This window comes from Coregonus lavaretus (genome assembly GCF_964263955.1).
Source record: "Coregonus lavaretus genome assembly, contig: HAP1_SCAFFOLD_1068, whole genome shotgun sequence".
Classification (NCBI taxonomy): domain Eukaryota; kingdom Metazoa; phylum Chordata; class Actinopteri; order Salmoniformes; family Salmonidae; genus Coregonus; species Coregonus lavaretus.
This window is the reverse complement of record NW_028156181.1, coordinates 113,516-128,017: the sequence shown is the minus strand read 5'-3', so window position 1 is coordinate 128,017 and position 14,502 is coordinate 113,516. Positions and strand designations below refer to the sequence as shown.

The 14,502-nt window shown below is 41.1% G+C and overlaps 1 protein-coding gene and 1 long non-coding RNA gene across 2 annotated transcripts; both read left to right on the top strand.

Annotated features, from left to right (window-relative positions):
• The first annotated feature begins 10,632 nt into the window (after positions 1-10,632).
• LOC311126705 lies at positions 10,633-12,159 on the top strand. Its single transcript, XR_014613063.1, has 4 exons — positions 10,633-10,734; positions 11,271-11,289; positions 11,442-11,817; positions 11,963-12,159. It is a non-coding gene; the product is annotated as an uncharacterized lncRNA (long non-coding RNA).
• A 1,211-nt stretch (positions 12,160-13,370) lies between these two features.
• On the top strand, positions 13,371-14,262 carry LOC311126704 (lysine-specific demethylase 5B-B-like). Its single transcript, XM_084200697.1, has 4 exons — positions 13,371-13,599; positions 13,699-13,761; positions 13,835-13,900; positions 14,024-14,262. Exons 1-4 carry the CDS (start codon positions 13,473-13,475, stop codon positions 14,230-14,232), a joined length of 465 nt encoding a protein of 154 aa, XP_084056823.1. The 5' UTR covers positions 13,371-13,472; the 3' UTR covers positions 14,233-14,262.
• The last annotated feature ends 240 nt before the right edge of the window (positions 14,263-14,502 follow it).

Here is a 14,502-nt window from a genome sequence, read left to right as displayed (position 1 = left end):
AGACTTGAACTTAGAAGGGAAGGGGGAGGACAGCCAGAAAGGGAGGGGAAAAGATGGCTAGCTAAATTACAGTATGTGTCCTCAAATGTTATGTCATCTAAACATCTCACATTAGCTGGAAGAACTGACAAATGAAATGAATCATAGAGGTCTTATAACTTATTCCATTCTACAGGTCCATTGTTTTGTCTCATGTCTCTTTATATTCATATACCCTGGGGACCATGTAGCTGTATTGAAATCACCTTGTTTTATAACCTCCTTTGTTGCTCAGTGGTACTTCAATTGGCCGGACCATGCCCAATTCTTTCCAACAGTAATGCTCCAGCATCCACTCAGAGCTTATGCATCTAATGCATTCTTCAAATACTGCAGAGTTGTTAAGCAAGTCCCATCTTCATCCACATGTATTTGCTTATTTGTAAGAGGAAACCTGAGGGGATCACTGTAGTGTGTCATAAATGCATCCAAAATGGTTCTGAGGTCCTCAACAATGCTATTCTGTACCGTAATTGGGATGCAGTGTTCTTTCCTGATTTTCAAAATAAAAAGACAGATATTGATTTTGAGACCTTCAATTAGCTGCTCAGTGTTGATCTCTGTGGCTTGAACATATTCAGCCTCTGGCAGACTCTCTACATCGCTCATGTCATCTTCAATGGGATCAGTCCTAATCTCAAATTCATCATGAGGGTAATTCTCATCTAAATTGGAGCTTGAAAGCTCTGTGGTTTTGGTAGATTTGTGACTGATAGGTTTTGAAACATCTATTTGTTTTCCCACACCCATTATGTCCACAGGTAATTAGAAAATGTGGTTCATGCTCGTGATAGAGGCCGATGTGTGTGAGTCGTCTGGACACAGAGAAAGTTTGCTCGTTGCAAAGTGGACAATTTAATAGAGTTGGCATTCTTCAGAAAGATTGTGAACATTGGAATGATGGGATGAAATCATGGAGATCATTGGTACTCAGCCACTTGCAGACATCATCAAGGGACCAGTCTTCCACAGCCACACTCAAATAAAAGTTGACACATAGCGCAAAAGTGAAATGTATTAGTTATGAGGCTAAAACAAAACCTATCCCACACTTTCCAGACAACCACCTTTCCTCCTCATTTGTATTTATGGTTGTTCCATAAAGAAGCAGAGGTGGTCAGGAAAGGTGAGGATGTCTGTCTCTTATAATAAGGGATTCTGCAGTCCCACATTTAAGTGTTGACTCAGATAATATGATGCTCCAAATGGGGCATTAAGTTATTCTTCCATGTCAACCCAAATTGGCCTATTAGAGTGCTCAATAAAGAGAGCCTATCTGGGCAGTTATAAAGGCTTCTTGCTATAATTACATGTTAAGGAGCTTTAATCCTCCCTTCTAAATCTTTACCTGTAATCTAGCTTGGTTCATCCTGGCCCTTTTAATAGTCCAAATGAATCATTTTGTCTATGGTGTTAAAGGTGTAGGCAGGTATGGACAGTGGAAACATGCTGATGATGTAATTCAGTTTAGGAGCTTTAACCATCTTCATAACATGTGGCCTACCCCACAATGAGATGTATAGCTTGTCCCAGTTCTTCAACTGGAGTTGAATTTTGTTCAAACACTGTATTGATTGATTGATTGACTCACTGTAAATACATTCATTCACTATTCAGTTAGTATTGGATTGACAAAGGAGTAACACAGAACACACTATAATCACACTTCAAATACATCCAAATACTTTATAGAGGCTAACCTGTTAGTAGATCCATAGCGAGCTTTAAACATTGTCTTGCTTTGGTCTGAAATACAGAGGACAGAACAATCCGCCCCAATACACCAACCTGAAAGACATCAATTAGACACAAACACAACATAAACAACATGAATATTCAATATCAAATGCATCTAACTAATCTGATCTGCTTTATGTATTCTTCTTTTTGTCAAGTCGAACATAATCTACATTGGGTCATCTGTGTGTGTGTGTGTTTCTGTTTTACCTGTTCGTGGTGGTTGATACATTTCTCTATCCGAGCTCACAGCTCCCAAACTCTCCACCACTTAACTGGACAGGGGCAGGATAAGCCAGGTACTAACGGGAGGAGGATGGAAGGAGATGGTGAGAAAGTATATCATGGGTTTAAATGACTACAATTTCTCAATATTGAGTCTAGCTAGCTAAAGTTAGCTAACGTTACAGTAACTTTAACTAGCTAGCTACTGTAGCTAACGTTAGCTAAAACGTACCAACATTTATACAACAATTACCAGCTAACATTACATGCTATGTAGCTTGGCTTGCTGATGAATAACCAAGAGTACTATCGTATCTGAAGATTATGCCTTTGTTAAATGTTTTTCATGACGAAATGGAATGTTGGTTGTTCAGGCCAAAGGGGGGATGTTTTATGATGTTATTTGAAATGTGCCGCTTGGAGGGTGACGCCCGAGGGGAGACTGGTGATTGGCCAGAAGAAGGGAGTAGCCCCTCCCTTTGCATTGTTTATAAATAGGGGGTAAACGATGAGACGGCAGAACGGCCATATCAATCTGGGAGCCGTTCTCCGGACATCGCGAGTCTGTATCTATGCTGTAGATTCGTGATTTTAATAAAAGCCTCTAACACGATGCAGTATGGCGAACTCTTTGTTGACAGCGATAATTGCCACCATTCATCATATACGACATAATGGCGCCCAACGTGGGGCGGGTTTTGCGTCTCTTCCTTGTTTCAGTCAACCGCCGGCCTAACTCTCTCTGAGGCATGGAAAAAAAGGGTGAGTTCTTACCGCTTCGGAGTTTGTTAGATTGGATATGACTTGTGTACATTGAGGGGATGTTCCATTATGACCCGGCCTCGGTGGCGTTGTTGCTGGTCAACTAGAGTCGGCTAAAATTTATCCCAGGGGAAACGGCAGATAATTGGGAGTTTTTAGAGCATGAAACGGTAGGATTTAAGTATTGAACGTGTATAATTCATTGGTAACGGGTGACAATGGGTTAGTAGAGAATAAAGGTTGGAAGACGTCTGCATAATTAGGGCACCGGGAATACGGAAAAGACCTCGAAACGAGGCGACTCGTAATAATTATTATTATTATTATTGAGTGGGCTACAAATCCTGGGCTTAGTTAGTATTGGGTCAGGTTGATTTCTTAAGCGGGAATTATGAAGTGAATTGGTGTATTTATGTTATACTCCTCCTCTGGCCGACGGGAAATTGGTTTGGGGATAACCGCTTGATATGAGATTCATCTTTCAAGGCAGCATAAAGTTAGACGGGGAGATAATTGTGATGATGATGATTTGGCCACGGTGCAGGGTGTTCATTTGTATAGCTAGTAGGCCGCAGTTGGCTAGAGGCTGAAGCTAAGGCTGGATTGTTTCAGGCCACGTGGTACATCGTTGCTCAGGCTAATTTTTGTAAGGCTAAAGTGCGAATCATGCTACATCATGGTGGCTGAGGTGGATGCTAGTGCTAATTGTGTTTTGTGCCACGGTGTACCTTAGGCTAAGCTAAAGGCTAATGCTACAGGCTAATTGTGTTGCGTGCTACATGCTAACGGATATCCTTAGAGATTCCGTTGCGACGGGTGAAAGTCTCTTAAACTTGTTTATGTGTTTGTAAGTCAGGTTATATGTTTTGTGAGCGCTGGTAAATGTTGTTTGATTATAAGGGGGAAATGGGGAGTTACAGCTGGCTGTTATTCTTTCTGTTTGGGGAGAGAGAGAAGAGAGAATCTTTCTTCCACGGTGAAAAGGGGTTTTTGAATGGTTGTGCGCATGCGTTTAATTTTGCGACACTACACTACAGAAAGGGGGAGTTTATGACACGAGATTAGGACACGTTTTGGTTTACGGCACTAAATCTACGACATGCGGTCGACGAAACAAAATGGTGGCGTTAGTAAATGTATGGGGATGCGTTTAATTTTAAAATGATATTTGCGCATGCGTGGGATTCTGCAAAACAACACATTGGTTAAACTGCAGGGGGAGACAGAGGAACACAGACGACGGAACAAATAGGCACAGGGAGAGTTTAAGATGAAACTTGTCTTGGGACCTATTGAATTTATACATTAAATATAGGATAATGGATTATAATAGATTGAATTAAATAATTAAATAACGGATTAAAATAAAAAAGGTTTTTGAGCGATCTATTTGATTCTGAGTTTAGTCTTAGAGTGAATAATGTAGAACGAATGAATATGGAGTGGTTGGAAATACTCAGTGATGGTATGAACTACTAAAAGCTGTTCTTGTGTCTTTATCCCTTGTCATGAGAGACAGGAGAGAGAGGGGGAGCGAGGAGATACAGGAAGTGATCACGTCACGTGGCAGAGGATCAAGTCAAAAAGGTTTTGGTACTGATTATGGTTACAAAATCTTTCCCTAACAGAATATGTGATGTTATGACGAGTTTACATGGGCTTGGCAAATTTTATTTCAATAAAAGTTACATTTTGGAGGCTATGTGCATCACTGGGCTGGATTGCAGTTCGATTGGAAATCAGGTACTGACATTATTCTTTAAATTTATGATAATTAGGGGTTATAGAGCAAGGGGTTAAAGGCTTTGTTTAGGGGTATTTTAGTCTGAAGATGACTAACTTGCATTTACTGGCAGTTGATGGGTTGTGGTAATATACTCAACACTAATGGATAAGGTGGTGACATAGGATATAGGAATAAAAATTGGTTTTAATTATTCATGATTTTTAATTGACTTATTTGGATTTATTTGGAGTTGTTAGGTTATATTAAGAATTACAGGGGGAAGCCTATATAACTTAAATAGTCTAAAATAGGATAGTTCACAATAAAGGAATATAAAGGGCTTGATATAGGGGAAAATTGATTGAAATAGTCCTTTTTTAATCAAAGTAATCAAAGTAGGGTTAGAGTAGTGTTAGGAGAGACTAATGGCAGAAGTTAGTACACCTTTCTCACATATGGATTCAGCAGAAAGACATTATCTAGCAGGGTGATTATGGCATCAGAGATGAAGACGAATACGAGCAGAAACAACGATGAAGATGAAGACGGAAGAAAACCGAGATGTCTGGGAACTTAAGGAGAAGAGGATGATGATGAGGAGAGGTCATGGGTGGAGGTGACTCTGTGATCAGAAGGAAGTGGCAAGAGAGGAGAGAAGAAGGATACAAGAGCAAAGATGAAGAAAGCGATGAAGATTTGGAGATTAAAGGTGCTTTATGTTCAAGAGGATTTTATCCTACAATGACTAGCAAAGAAGAAATGGAGGTATAGACCGATGCTTATCATGCCTGGATAAAGCGAATAGTTTAGAAGAAGTAACACCGCTGAAGATACAGAAGAGGAGAAACTGCTGAGGAAAGAATCCCAAGAATTGGAGGAGAAGAAGAATACATTGAGGCAAAGATGCTGAAGAAAAGTAAGAAGATGATGGAAGACGATATTTCAAGGACAGAACTTAGAAGATAACCTTTTGAAGAATACTGATAGGTCCACAACGAGAAGAACCGGACGAAGAAAACTCTATCAAATACAACGTATAACTGGTGGTGGAGAAGAAGAAAATAAGTGTTGGTTATGAAGAATCAGAGTGAATCAAATCAACAATCACTGTTACAGCTTTAACTGAACAATATCAAAGGCAATTGTACCCGCCAAGGGGGGACCAGATGTTCCATATCGACTGTCAGTTTCTGGACAGACACAGAATTGGAGAAGAAGAAACAGAGGAAGATCAACGAGCAAGTGAAGATCACCTGTGCTTCAGGTGAACACTAAATATTCTAGAGTGCCGAGAATATCCGGAAGGGGTGCATTGCTGAGAGCCTCGATTAGAGAAGAAGAGAAAATAGCTAACAGTTGAAACCACCGGCCATTAGAAGTGATAGTGAATAGGGGAAAACTTATCTGTGTTCAGCCTAAAGAGGTTAAACATCTCACTAATTGATAACTAATTAGGATAGGGATTTGAGGTAGTACTTACTCTTAAAGTACTAATATTAGAAGATACTGTTATTGTAGTGTTGGGAAGAGAATTGAAGCGTACAATAAAGATGTACACTAGACGACTGACTGTCTGGTAGCATATTTTAAAAAAGTAGGGTTTTTGGGGAATCATTTGCTTAAAAGATAAATATCATAGGAAGGATGATAATGTATTAGATTGCCTGTTAGACAATCTGTCTGGGAAAAAACTTAATACGGGTGACTGTTATTTTGGGTTACATTCTTACACTAAGAGATTTGAGGTTAGGCTAAAAGGTGTTTAGTCGGTTTTGCCAAGTCTGTGTGTAATGAGTCAGAAGCAGGTGGGGAACTTTCACAATCACATATTCCAAAAATTTGGTGGTAAGAGATTTTGTCAATAGATCAGGGGAAAAGGTTTTAAATGTTATGAGAGAAAAGATTAGATTAAAATAAGTTAGGGGTAGGCTAGGTTGAAGGGACTCTGAGACAGTAAGCTAAGTTTCAAAGTTAGTAGTAAGACAGAGAGAGAACAGTGAGGAAGGACATTTTAAAGTTTAGTGGGAAGATATGGTAGGAGTTTAAATCGGTTAGGAGCAGATGCATTGAGAAAGTATGTGTTGCTGAATGATTTGAGGGTGATTGAGTATCTATATTTACAGTTTCAGCAGGGAGATCAATGTCATTATAGGTGTATTTTGTGTAATCAAAAGTTTAAAGTTTAGAGGTAGAACTGAAAGGGGGAAAAAGTGACACTAGGGGTGATGGATGGAAGTACAAGGAAAGAGTTCAGAGCTTAGGGGAAAACTAGGGATGAGGTAGTAACAATAATGACATCAACACGTGAGTCTATTAAAATAACAGGTAGAAGTAATTTAACTCTTTCAACATTGATAGTTATTAAAGCCATAAATATAGCGCATTTGATTAAGGGTCCAGCATCAATTATAGGGGGAAAATACTGTTATGAGGGGTAGGAGAATAATAATTATAATATGCCATTTAGGATGATGACGTTTCTTTCACAGAGAGAGAGAGAGAGAGATAATTAGGGAGGATAAGTATTGTTAGCAGGATCAGAAGTAGGAGCTGTTGCACCTACTCAAATAAGGGATTATTTTGCGTAAGGTTACAGATAAAGATCAGGGAGAATATGTGTATTTATCTAGTGAAAGCATAGAAATTTGTTCCGGTTAAGAATGATTGGTTAAAGGGCTATGTAATTTGTTAGGTGATGCTTATAATGGAAGATTTGAAGTCTGTAAAACTTTCCACAGTCACAGAGGGAGTTAAGGATAAGTTTATTACAGTAGTCACTCCAACAGGGAATAATCGAATAGGATGTTGGTAGTTTCCCACTAGAGGGAATTAAGGGTTTTAATTCATCAACTAAATCAACAACGTTAATGGTAACTTTGGAAGGGATTAATGATACGATGTTAATAGCAAATGTAGGAAGGATGACAACAACTTTTCTGAAATTAAAGGAGGCAGCAAGAGAGACTCAGGGGTTTAGGTTATTACGAATAGGGTTAAAAAAGGAGAGCAGATATTAATAGAAACAATATAGATTAATCTGAAATGGAGAAGAGAGATTCATCATGGAAGCTGCAGGATGAGGTCTTTTGATTTTGATGACAGAGGGGGGGGGCATCTGATCAGTGCTGCTCGTTCCTCTGTTGTGGAAATTAGAGATAGATTAACTCATTCGGTAAGAATCAGTGAGGAATCTTGAGGGTCCATGTCTGTTGAGAATTCCATCCCGGACCTGTTAGACGGTTGCGCAGCCTCTGTCAGGTGTGGGTCAGTCTTGAGCTTTGTCATGACTGTGGAATTGGCAACAGTCATTGACAGATAAAATAATGTAGTTGTCAAAACAGTAGGGTTTAAGTGTTCTTGGGTGAAGGGATTACCCTATGGGCATTGGTTAGAGGGAAAGTAAAATCAGGTAATTGCAAACTCTGAAGTATTCAGGTGAAATATTGAGGGATAAAAGTTGTTTTTGCTCTAATAAAACATATGAGGTAAGGGGTATGTTTATGGGAAGATCAGTGTGATAAATTTGGATAAGCATGACCTTAAGGGTAGTAATGACAAATAATAGGTTACTTTTTATATATCAGGTAGTAAGAAGAGCAGGACTTTGATGGTTAAAAGATTAGCTTTTGACTGACAATGTGACTATGGGAATTTTAGAGATATTTGGTGGGTTTGTGATGATAGAGTATATTCTTACCCTATGGGGGATAGGATGTTGTTACAGGTCAACGTTGAAGCTTCCATAGGAGGTTTTACCATTATAAGAGGGATAGCATTGGACACAGCTAACTCTAGGGTTAAAAGGGTGACATTACATTTACATTTTAGTCATTTAGCAGACACATGGCGACATGTCATAGTCTTCAAGCCTATCATTGAAGAATAAGTTTAAGGGAGAAGGGGGGACTTCATTCATGGTATGGTGTAACATTTGGGAAGATAATATTGATAAATATTAGTTATCCTGTGAGTCCAGATAGTTCAGATAATATCACTGGGGTTATAGATGCATTATAAGGGATGCATTTGAAAGGATTTAGTTGCAAGATCAATTAGGCCAGTAGGGGCAGTGATGGGTCAAATTCTAGTTTAAGCTTTGATAACACTGTGTGATGTTTGTACTGACTTTTGAGAAAGTTATGAGATTGAGATAGGTTGGAGAAGTGGTGCCTGGAGACAACACTCAGATGCCGGTGTTGACTGTTCCGGATCTGGACGAAGACGGACGAGGGGGTCTAGATGGACTACTGAATGGATAAATATCCTTTTTGATTATTTGATCATTTTATTTTTATTGTTTCAAGGAAAACATTTTTTTTTTTTAGTATGATTTTAGTATGATTTATGAATCAAGGGGGGAATGGGTTTATGTGATTCATGCATCATTTATATATCAGTTTTATAGTGTTAGTGGATAGTGATGTTTAATTTGAAAGTGTTTTTTTGGGAAAGATACTGTTTGGTCTTTTTCTTTTTCTTCCAGAGGCATTTGGGAGAACATGTGGAGATTGGAATACTCAAACAAAGACAATATGAAGGGACAATATGACTGGAGGAGATGAAACAAGGAGGGTGTGGCTGATTCCATCATCAACAAGTCCATTGGAAGAGGACACTACAGGGAGAGGAAGTGTAGTGGACTACATTCCAGTGTCTGCAATGAAATATAGACATGTGTAATACATAATTGTGTCATATTCTTAGGTATTGATTTTAGTAGAATGATGTTTGATGTTATTGAATGCAGATGAGGATCTCAGATGCTTTTGTTTATTTCGATGGGGTTAGGGACAGAAGGTCTAGGAAGGGAGAGATTCATTGTACGATTCGATGGGTTGACCAGTTGTACAATGGATATTTATGGATAGGATTTTGTTTACATGTGTATTTAATTACATCATAGTTTCAAATGCATTTACATGGTTAATGAGGTTATCTGGAGTACCGACGGTGGTTGCCTGGGGCAGAGGGACCGTGAGAGAATTTTACTGTCTTGATTGATATGGATGGATGGCTGCTGGACAGTTTTTCGCTCTCACACTCCATAGAGATTTATTCATAATTCATAGTAATGTGTTCATACTTCATAAACAGTTGTTCATATGTCATAGTAATGTATTTACACTCCATAGAGATTTCTTCATGGGTCATAGTAATGTATTCACACTTCATAAACAGGTATTTCATAGAAAGGTATTTACACTCTAGAGGAGAATGTTTTTGGGTTTAAGGTTAAGAATATTCAATGAGATAAATGGTTAATAGTCATAATCTTATTCTGTTTGTTTTCGAGACGTTTATTTCGTCTCGAAAGGGGGGAATATCGTATCTGAAGATTATGCCTTTGTTAAATGTTTTTCATGACGAAATGGAATGTTGGTTGTTCAGGCCAAAGGGGGGATGTTTTATGATGTTATTTGAAATGTGCCGCTTGGAGGGTGACGCCCGAGGGGAGACTGGTGATTGGCCAGAAGAAGGGAGTAGCCCCTTTGCATTGTTTATAAATAGGGGGTAAACGATGAGACGGCAGAACGGCCATATCAATCTGGGAGCCGTTCTCCGGACATCGCGAGTCTGTATCTATGCTGTAGATTCGTGATTTTAATAAAAGCCTCTAACACGATGCAGTATGGCGAACTCTTTGTTGACAGCGATAATTGCCACCATTCATCATATACGACAGTACATTACATGATGTATTGTTTTTAAGTTATTTGATAGTAGTTTGATTAATTATTATCTTAGCTAGCGAATAGCTAAGGTATCACTCACCTTTCACGTCAATCCGTTGCAAGTCATCTCTTATTGGTCGCGTCTCTCCAACCATCCGCGCGCTTCCCGCTTCCAGTTGTCTTTTGACCAACGGTCTCAATTTGAATTCTGCGCTCGAGCGCCCTTTACTCCCGAGGGCGCTGCTGGTTCCAAACCGAACCCCTCTTTTGAAAAGGCTTCTTCAAAGAACCCCTGAAGTCTACAACGGTTCAACAACGAGCTGATGGCAGAGTATAGGCTTGGAAATTAATCTTAAGGTATATTTTTTACCTTATATTATCCTAAAGGATCCTACAGGAAGCTTTTCTTTTAAGAGTGTAGTTCACTTTTACTCATTTATCTGCAAAACCATGCCTTCCGAGTTGTAGCTAATTTTCCCCAAACATCAGACACCCCCTGACCTCGGACACTTTCTAGCGGTTGGAGAACTGAATCACCTCGAGCTCAACATTTAAATGGGCTGAAAAATAACGGTAAGTTTTGTGACTAACGACACCCTTTTAGCTAGCTGACCACCGATTTTCAGTGCAATTTATGTAAGTTAAGTTAGGTTTTGAGAGTTTTCAAAAAAGTTATATGTACACATTTTGTGGAACACGCTGCATATTGTAAAATTCGACTGCGCGACAGACCACACCTAATTTAATATCCAACTTTTTACCTCTGAAATATAGCTAACGGATTTTCTAATGTTGCTATCTTAGTTGCTAAATGTTGATAGAACTGCTAAGTAAGCAAAAAGGAAAGAAATTGTAAGTGTTAGATAATACATATCACGAAAACAGCTGCATGTTGTCAAGCTTTACCGTATCAAAATTGGAGTCCTCTGACGGAGGCGTTTTGCACAATCTGCAAAAATGTATTTGGAAATTTGAACCATGAACTTTTCGACACCTATCACTGTTGGCTATATTTCATCTTACAACAGCTACATAGAGGCAGTATTTAGTTAAATGGTACAATGTATGCATCAATATTACACTAATTGGGACACTAATTTTCATTACAGATAACATCAAACAAAAAACGTGGGTACACTTTCAGTTATTGTGAAAACTTTCATCACCTTTCAATGCCTTAGCTTTGAAATGTAAATGTTTATACATATTCAGATTGAGTTATCTTTCTAAAATGTGTATAGTATGCCAAGTTATTTAGCTACATGTATTTACCACTGCAGCATGGAGAAAGTCAAGAGGAAGCAATGGAGTGAGGTGGACATGTTCCATGCCATGGAGGACTGCGGGGCAGGGATGGCTATCCACCAGGCTGCCAAGGTTAGGCATCTTTTGTTTTTAGGAGATTACCATGTGTATGTGAATTTTATCTGCTAGTAACAGTTTTCTTTTCTTATCTACCAAGGTGCATGGTGTACCTCGGCAGACCCTGGCGGACAGGCTGAGCGGCCGGGTGACCCATGGTTGTCGCAGTGGACCACCCACATTGCTTGCACCAGAGGATGAAAAGTCTCTGGTGCAGTACTGTATCTACTGCGCCAGCCATGGGTTCCCCTTCACCAGACAGAGGCTGATGAAATACGCAGACAAAATCCGCAGGTATTTGGTGTTCTATGTGTTTATGTATGTAGAATGCTGGACTGACTGTTATCAATGTGTGTGATGTAAATGTGGATGTGTATGGTGATGCCAAAACAAACATTTTCATCCTGGATGGACAATTATATATTCTATTCTATTGTAGGTTTCGGCACCCAGGGGAAACAATCCCACCACTGGGGAAGAGGTGGTGGGAAATGTTCAGGAGGAGGCACAAGAACCTAAGCATGAGGAGGCCGGACACCCTGGACAGGGGGAGAGCTGAGTGTGCCACACGTCCGACGATGGACACCTTCTTCACTTCTTATGAGAAGCACTTGGAGGAGAGTGGGTTGAGGGAGAAACCCAGACAAATCTATAACTGCGATGAGTCTGGGTTTCGTAGCGACCAGAGCAGGCACAAAGTGCTGGCTCCCCGGGGCGCAAAACACGTGTACCAGCAGGCTCCGGGGACCAAGGAGCACATCACAGTGCTGGCCTGCTTCAATGCAACTGGGGAGGACATCCCCCCGTTTATCATCTACCCCAAGTGTTTCCCCGGTGGCCACTACACACTGGGAGGCCCCCCCCCAAGCCTTGTATGGACGGTCAAGCAGTGGCTACATTGACGGGGACCTGTTCAGGAAGTGGTTTCAGCACTTCATTAAGTATGCAGTGAAAGAGCGCCCTCTCCTTCTCCTCTTTGATGGGCACAATAGCCACATGGACCCGGAAGTGCTCGCGGTGGCACTAAGGGAAGGGGTTATACTTCTTTGTCTTCCACCACACTGCACCCATGTCCTGCAGCCGCTGGACGTGGCATACTTTGGCCCTTTAAAGGCTGAGTTCTCCAAGGTAGCTGGAGACCTTAGCCATTTTGACCACTCCTACATGGTAAACAAATCAGAATTTGCCAGAGTATTCCGCTACCCGTACCAGCGATGCAAGGACATGCGCTATGTGGTGGAAGGGTTTAAGAAGTGTGGCCTCTTCCCTTTTGACCCTTCAGCCATTGATGGGTCCCGTTTAATGCCGTCTCGGACCCTACCGGGTCCCAACACCGCCTCTACTGGAACCAGTAGCAATGTGCCATCCATCAGCACCTCCTCCCCAGCGACCACAGGAGGACCCTCAGCCCCTGCCCCAGTCCCAGCCGCTGCTCCAGTCCTATCCCTAGCTCTAGAAGAGCACCCCCTAATAGAGGGGGGCTGATAGCGAAGGACCTGGGGCACATCCTTACTGTCCTGAAGTATCGGCTGGACCGATACAGAAGACTCCCTGTGGTCGCCACATGCCTCACCGGGGAGGAATACACGCGCCAGTGGCAGGAGAGGGGTGAGAAGGAGAGGGCCGGGGCAGAGGAGAAAGAGCGTCGGGCAGCCCTCAGAACACAGAGGGCACAGGAGAGGGCTGCCATGGATGAGACCATTGACGCCATCGCCTCTGCTGGACCCCCTGCTGGAACCACTCCTGACAGCTGCATCACCACTGCCAGTGCCTCCCAGTGTGCAACACCTGTAGGAGCCGCCGGAGTCCCCAGCTGCAGAAGAAGGCCACATGCCTACTACCCCGGCCACACCATCGTCGGCCCCTCAACCCCACCATTACAAACACCAGCTCCTCCAAGCCATCGTCGGCGGTTTTGTCCACCACCACCACGATGCACACCACCCCCCATGTCTGTCACCACCAACACGGCCTCCTCTGGACCAACTGCCTCCTCCGTCTCCCCTGGTCACACCACCATAGCAGCCTCGTCTGATGTCCCTGCCCCCTGCAATTTGAATACCACCACCTCCACAGGTAAACACATGTTAAATTACGAAAAAATGACTGTTTGTTATCTGTTTTATAAAACAGCAATGTAAAAAAAAATATATATATATCTTTATATATCTACAGTAAATAGCACCAGCCCTCAAGTCATCTCCGCCTCCTCCAAAACCTCTGCAGCTTCCTCCAGAGGTATTGGTGTAAAAAAGTTGAAAAGGGTTTTCATGCAACATGCTCTCTAACACCACTTTTTCTCAAACTGCAGCACAGAAAAGGAAGAGAAAAGCTACACCGGTCACATCTGTCACACCACCCATGGCACCACTCTCAGGTACTTCATAATCTGTTTTTCTCGCTCTCTCAGTTGTATCAATTACTATTGTTGTTGAAGAACTTCTACATTTTACAAAACCATATTAATCAATTTGTATTATTATTTAATTTTTTATAAAAGAAGACACCACCTGCTGTGCTCGCTGCGGGGAGCGTGATCCGCCTGCAAGCTCCTCTCAGGAGTGTAGATCCGAGGTGCCATGGGTGTGCTGTGACTTTTGCCAGCACTGGTTCCACTGCAGGTGTGTGCAGTGGGATCCAGAGGTAGCGGTGGAGCTGGATTTTTATTGTGATTTTTGTGACAATATAGGGATGGAGGTCGAGATTTAATTGTTTGTTTTGTTTGTGTTCATATGAAATTATTTATTTGTTAAAAAAAATAAATGTCTAAAATATAATATATATATTTATTGAACCCATCTTGTGTATTTCTTCATTTACTTTCCAAGTGCACCTCTGCAACACAAACTCCAACAGTGTTTTCATTGTTTTATGTTAATGCACATAACTGAAATTAAAGTGTATTTGATGTAAATTATTAATACTCATATTTCATTTGGTTACAACACTGAATATGTTGGTGAATAACCATTTTTTGAG

Bases quoted from the DNA above. Each gene is read 5' to 3' on its own strand.
- LOC311126704 (XM_084200697.1), top strand. From the start codon at position 13,473: ATGTCTGTCACCACCAACACGGCCTCCTCTGGACCAACTGCCTCCTCC. The intron at 13,600-13,698 runs GTAAACACATGT...ATATATCTACAG, and splicing joins GAATACCACCACCTCCACAG to TAAATAGCACCAGCCCTCAA. The intron at 13,901-14,023 runs GTACTTCATAAT...TTTTTATAAAAG, and splicing joins ACCCATGGCACCACTCTCAG to AAGACACCACCTGCTGTGCT.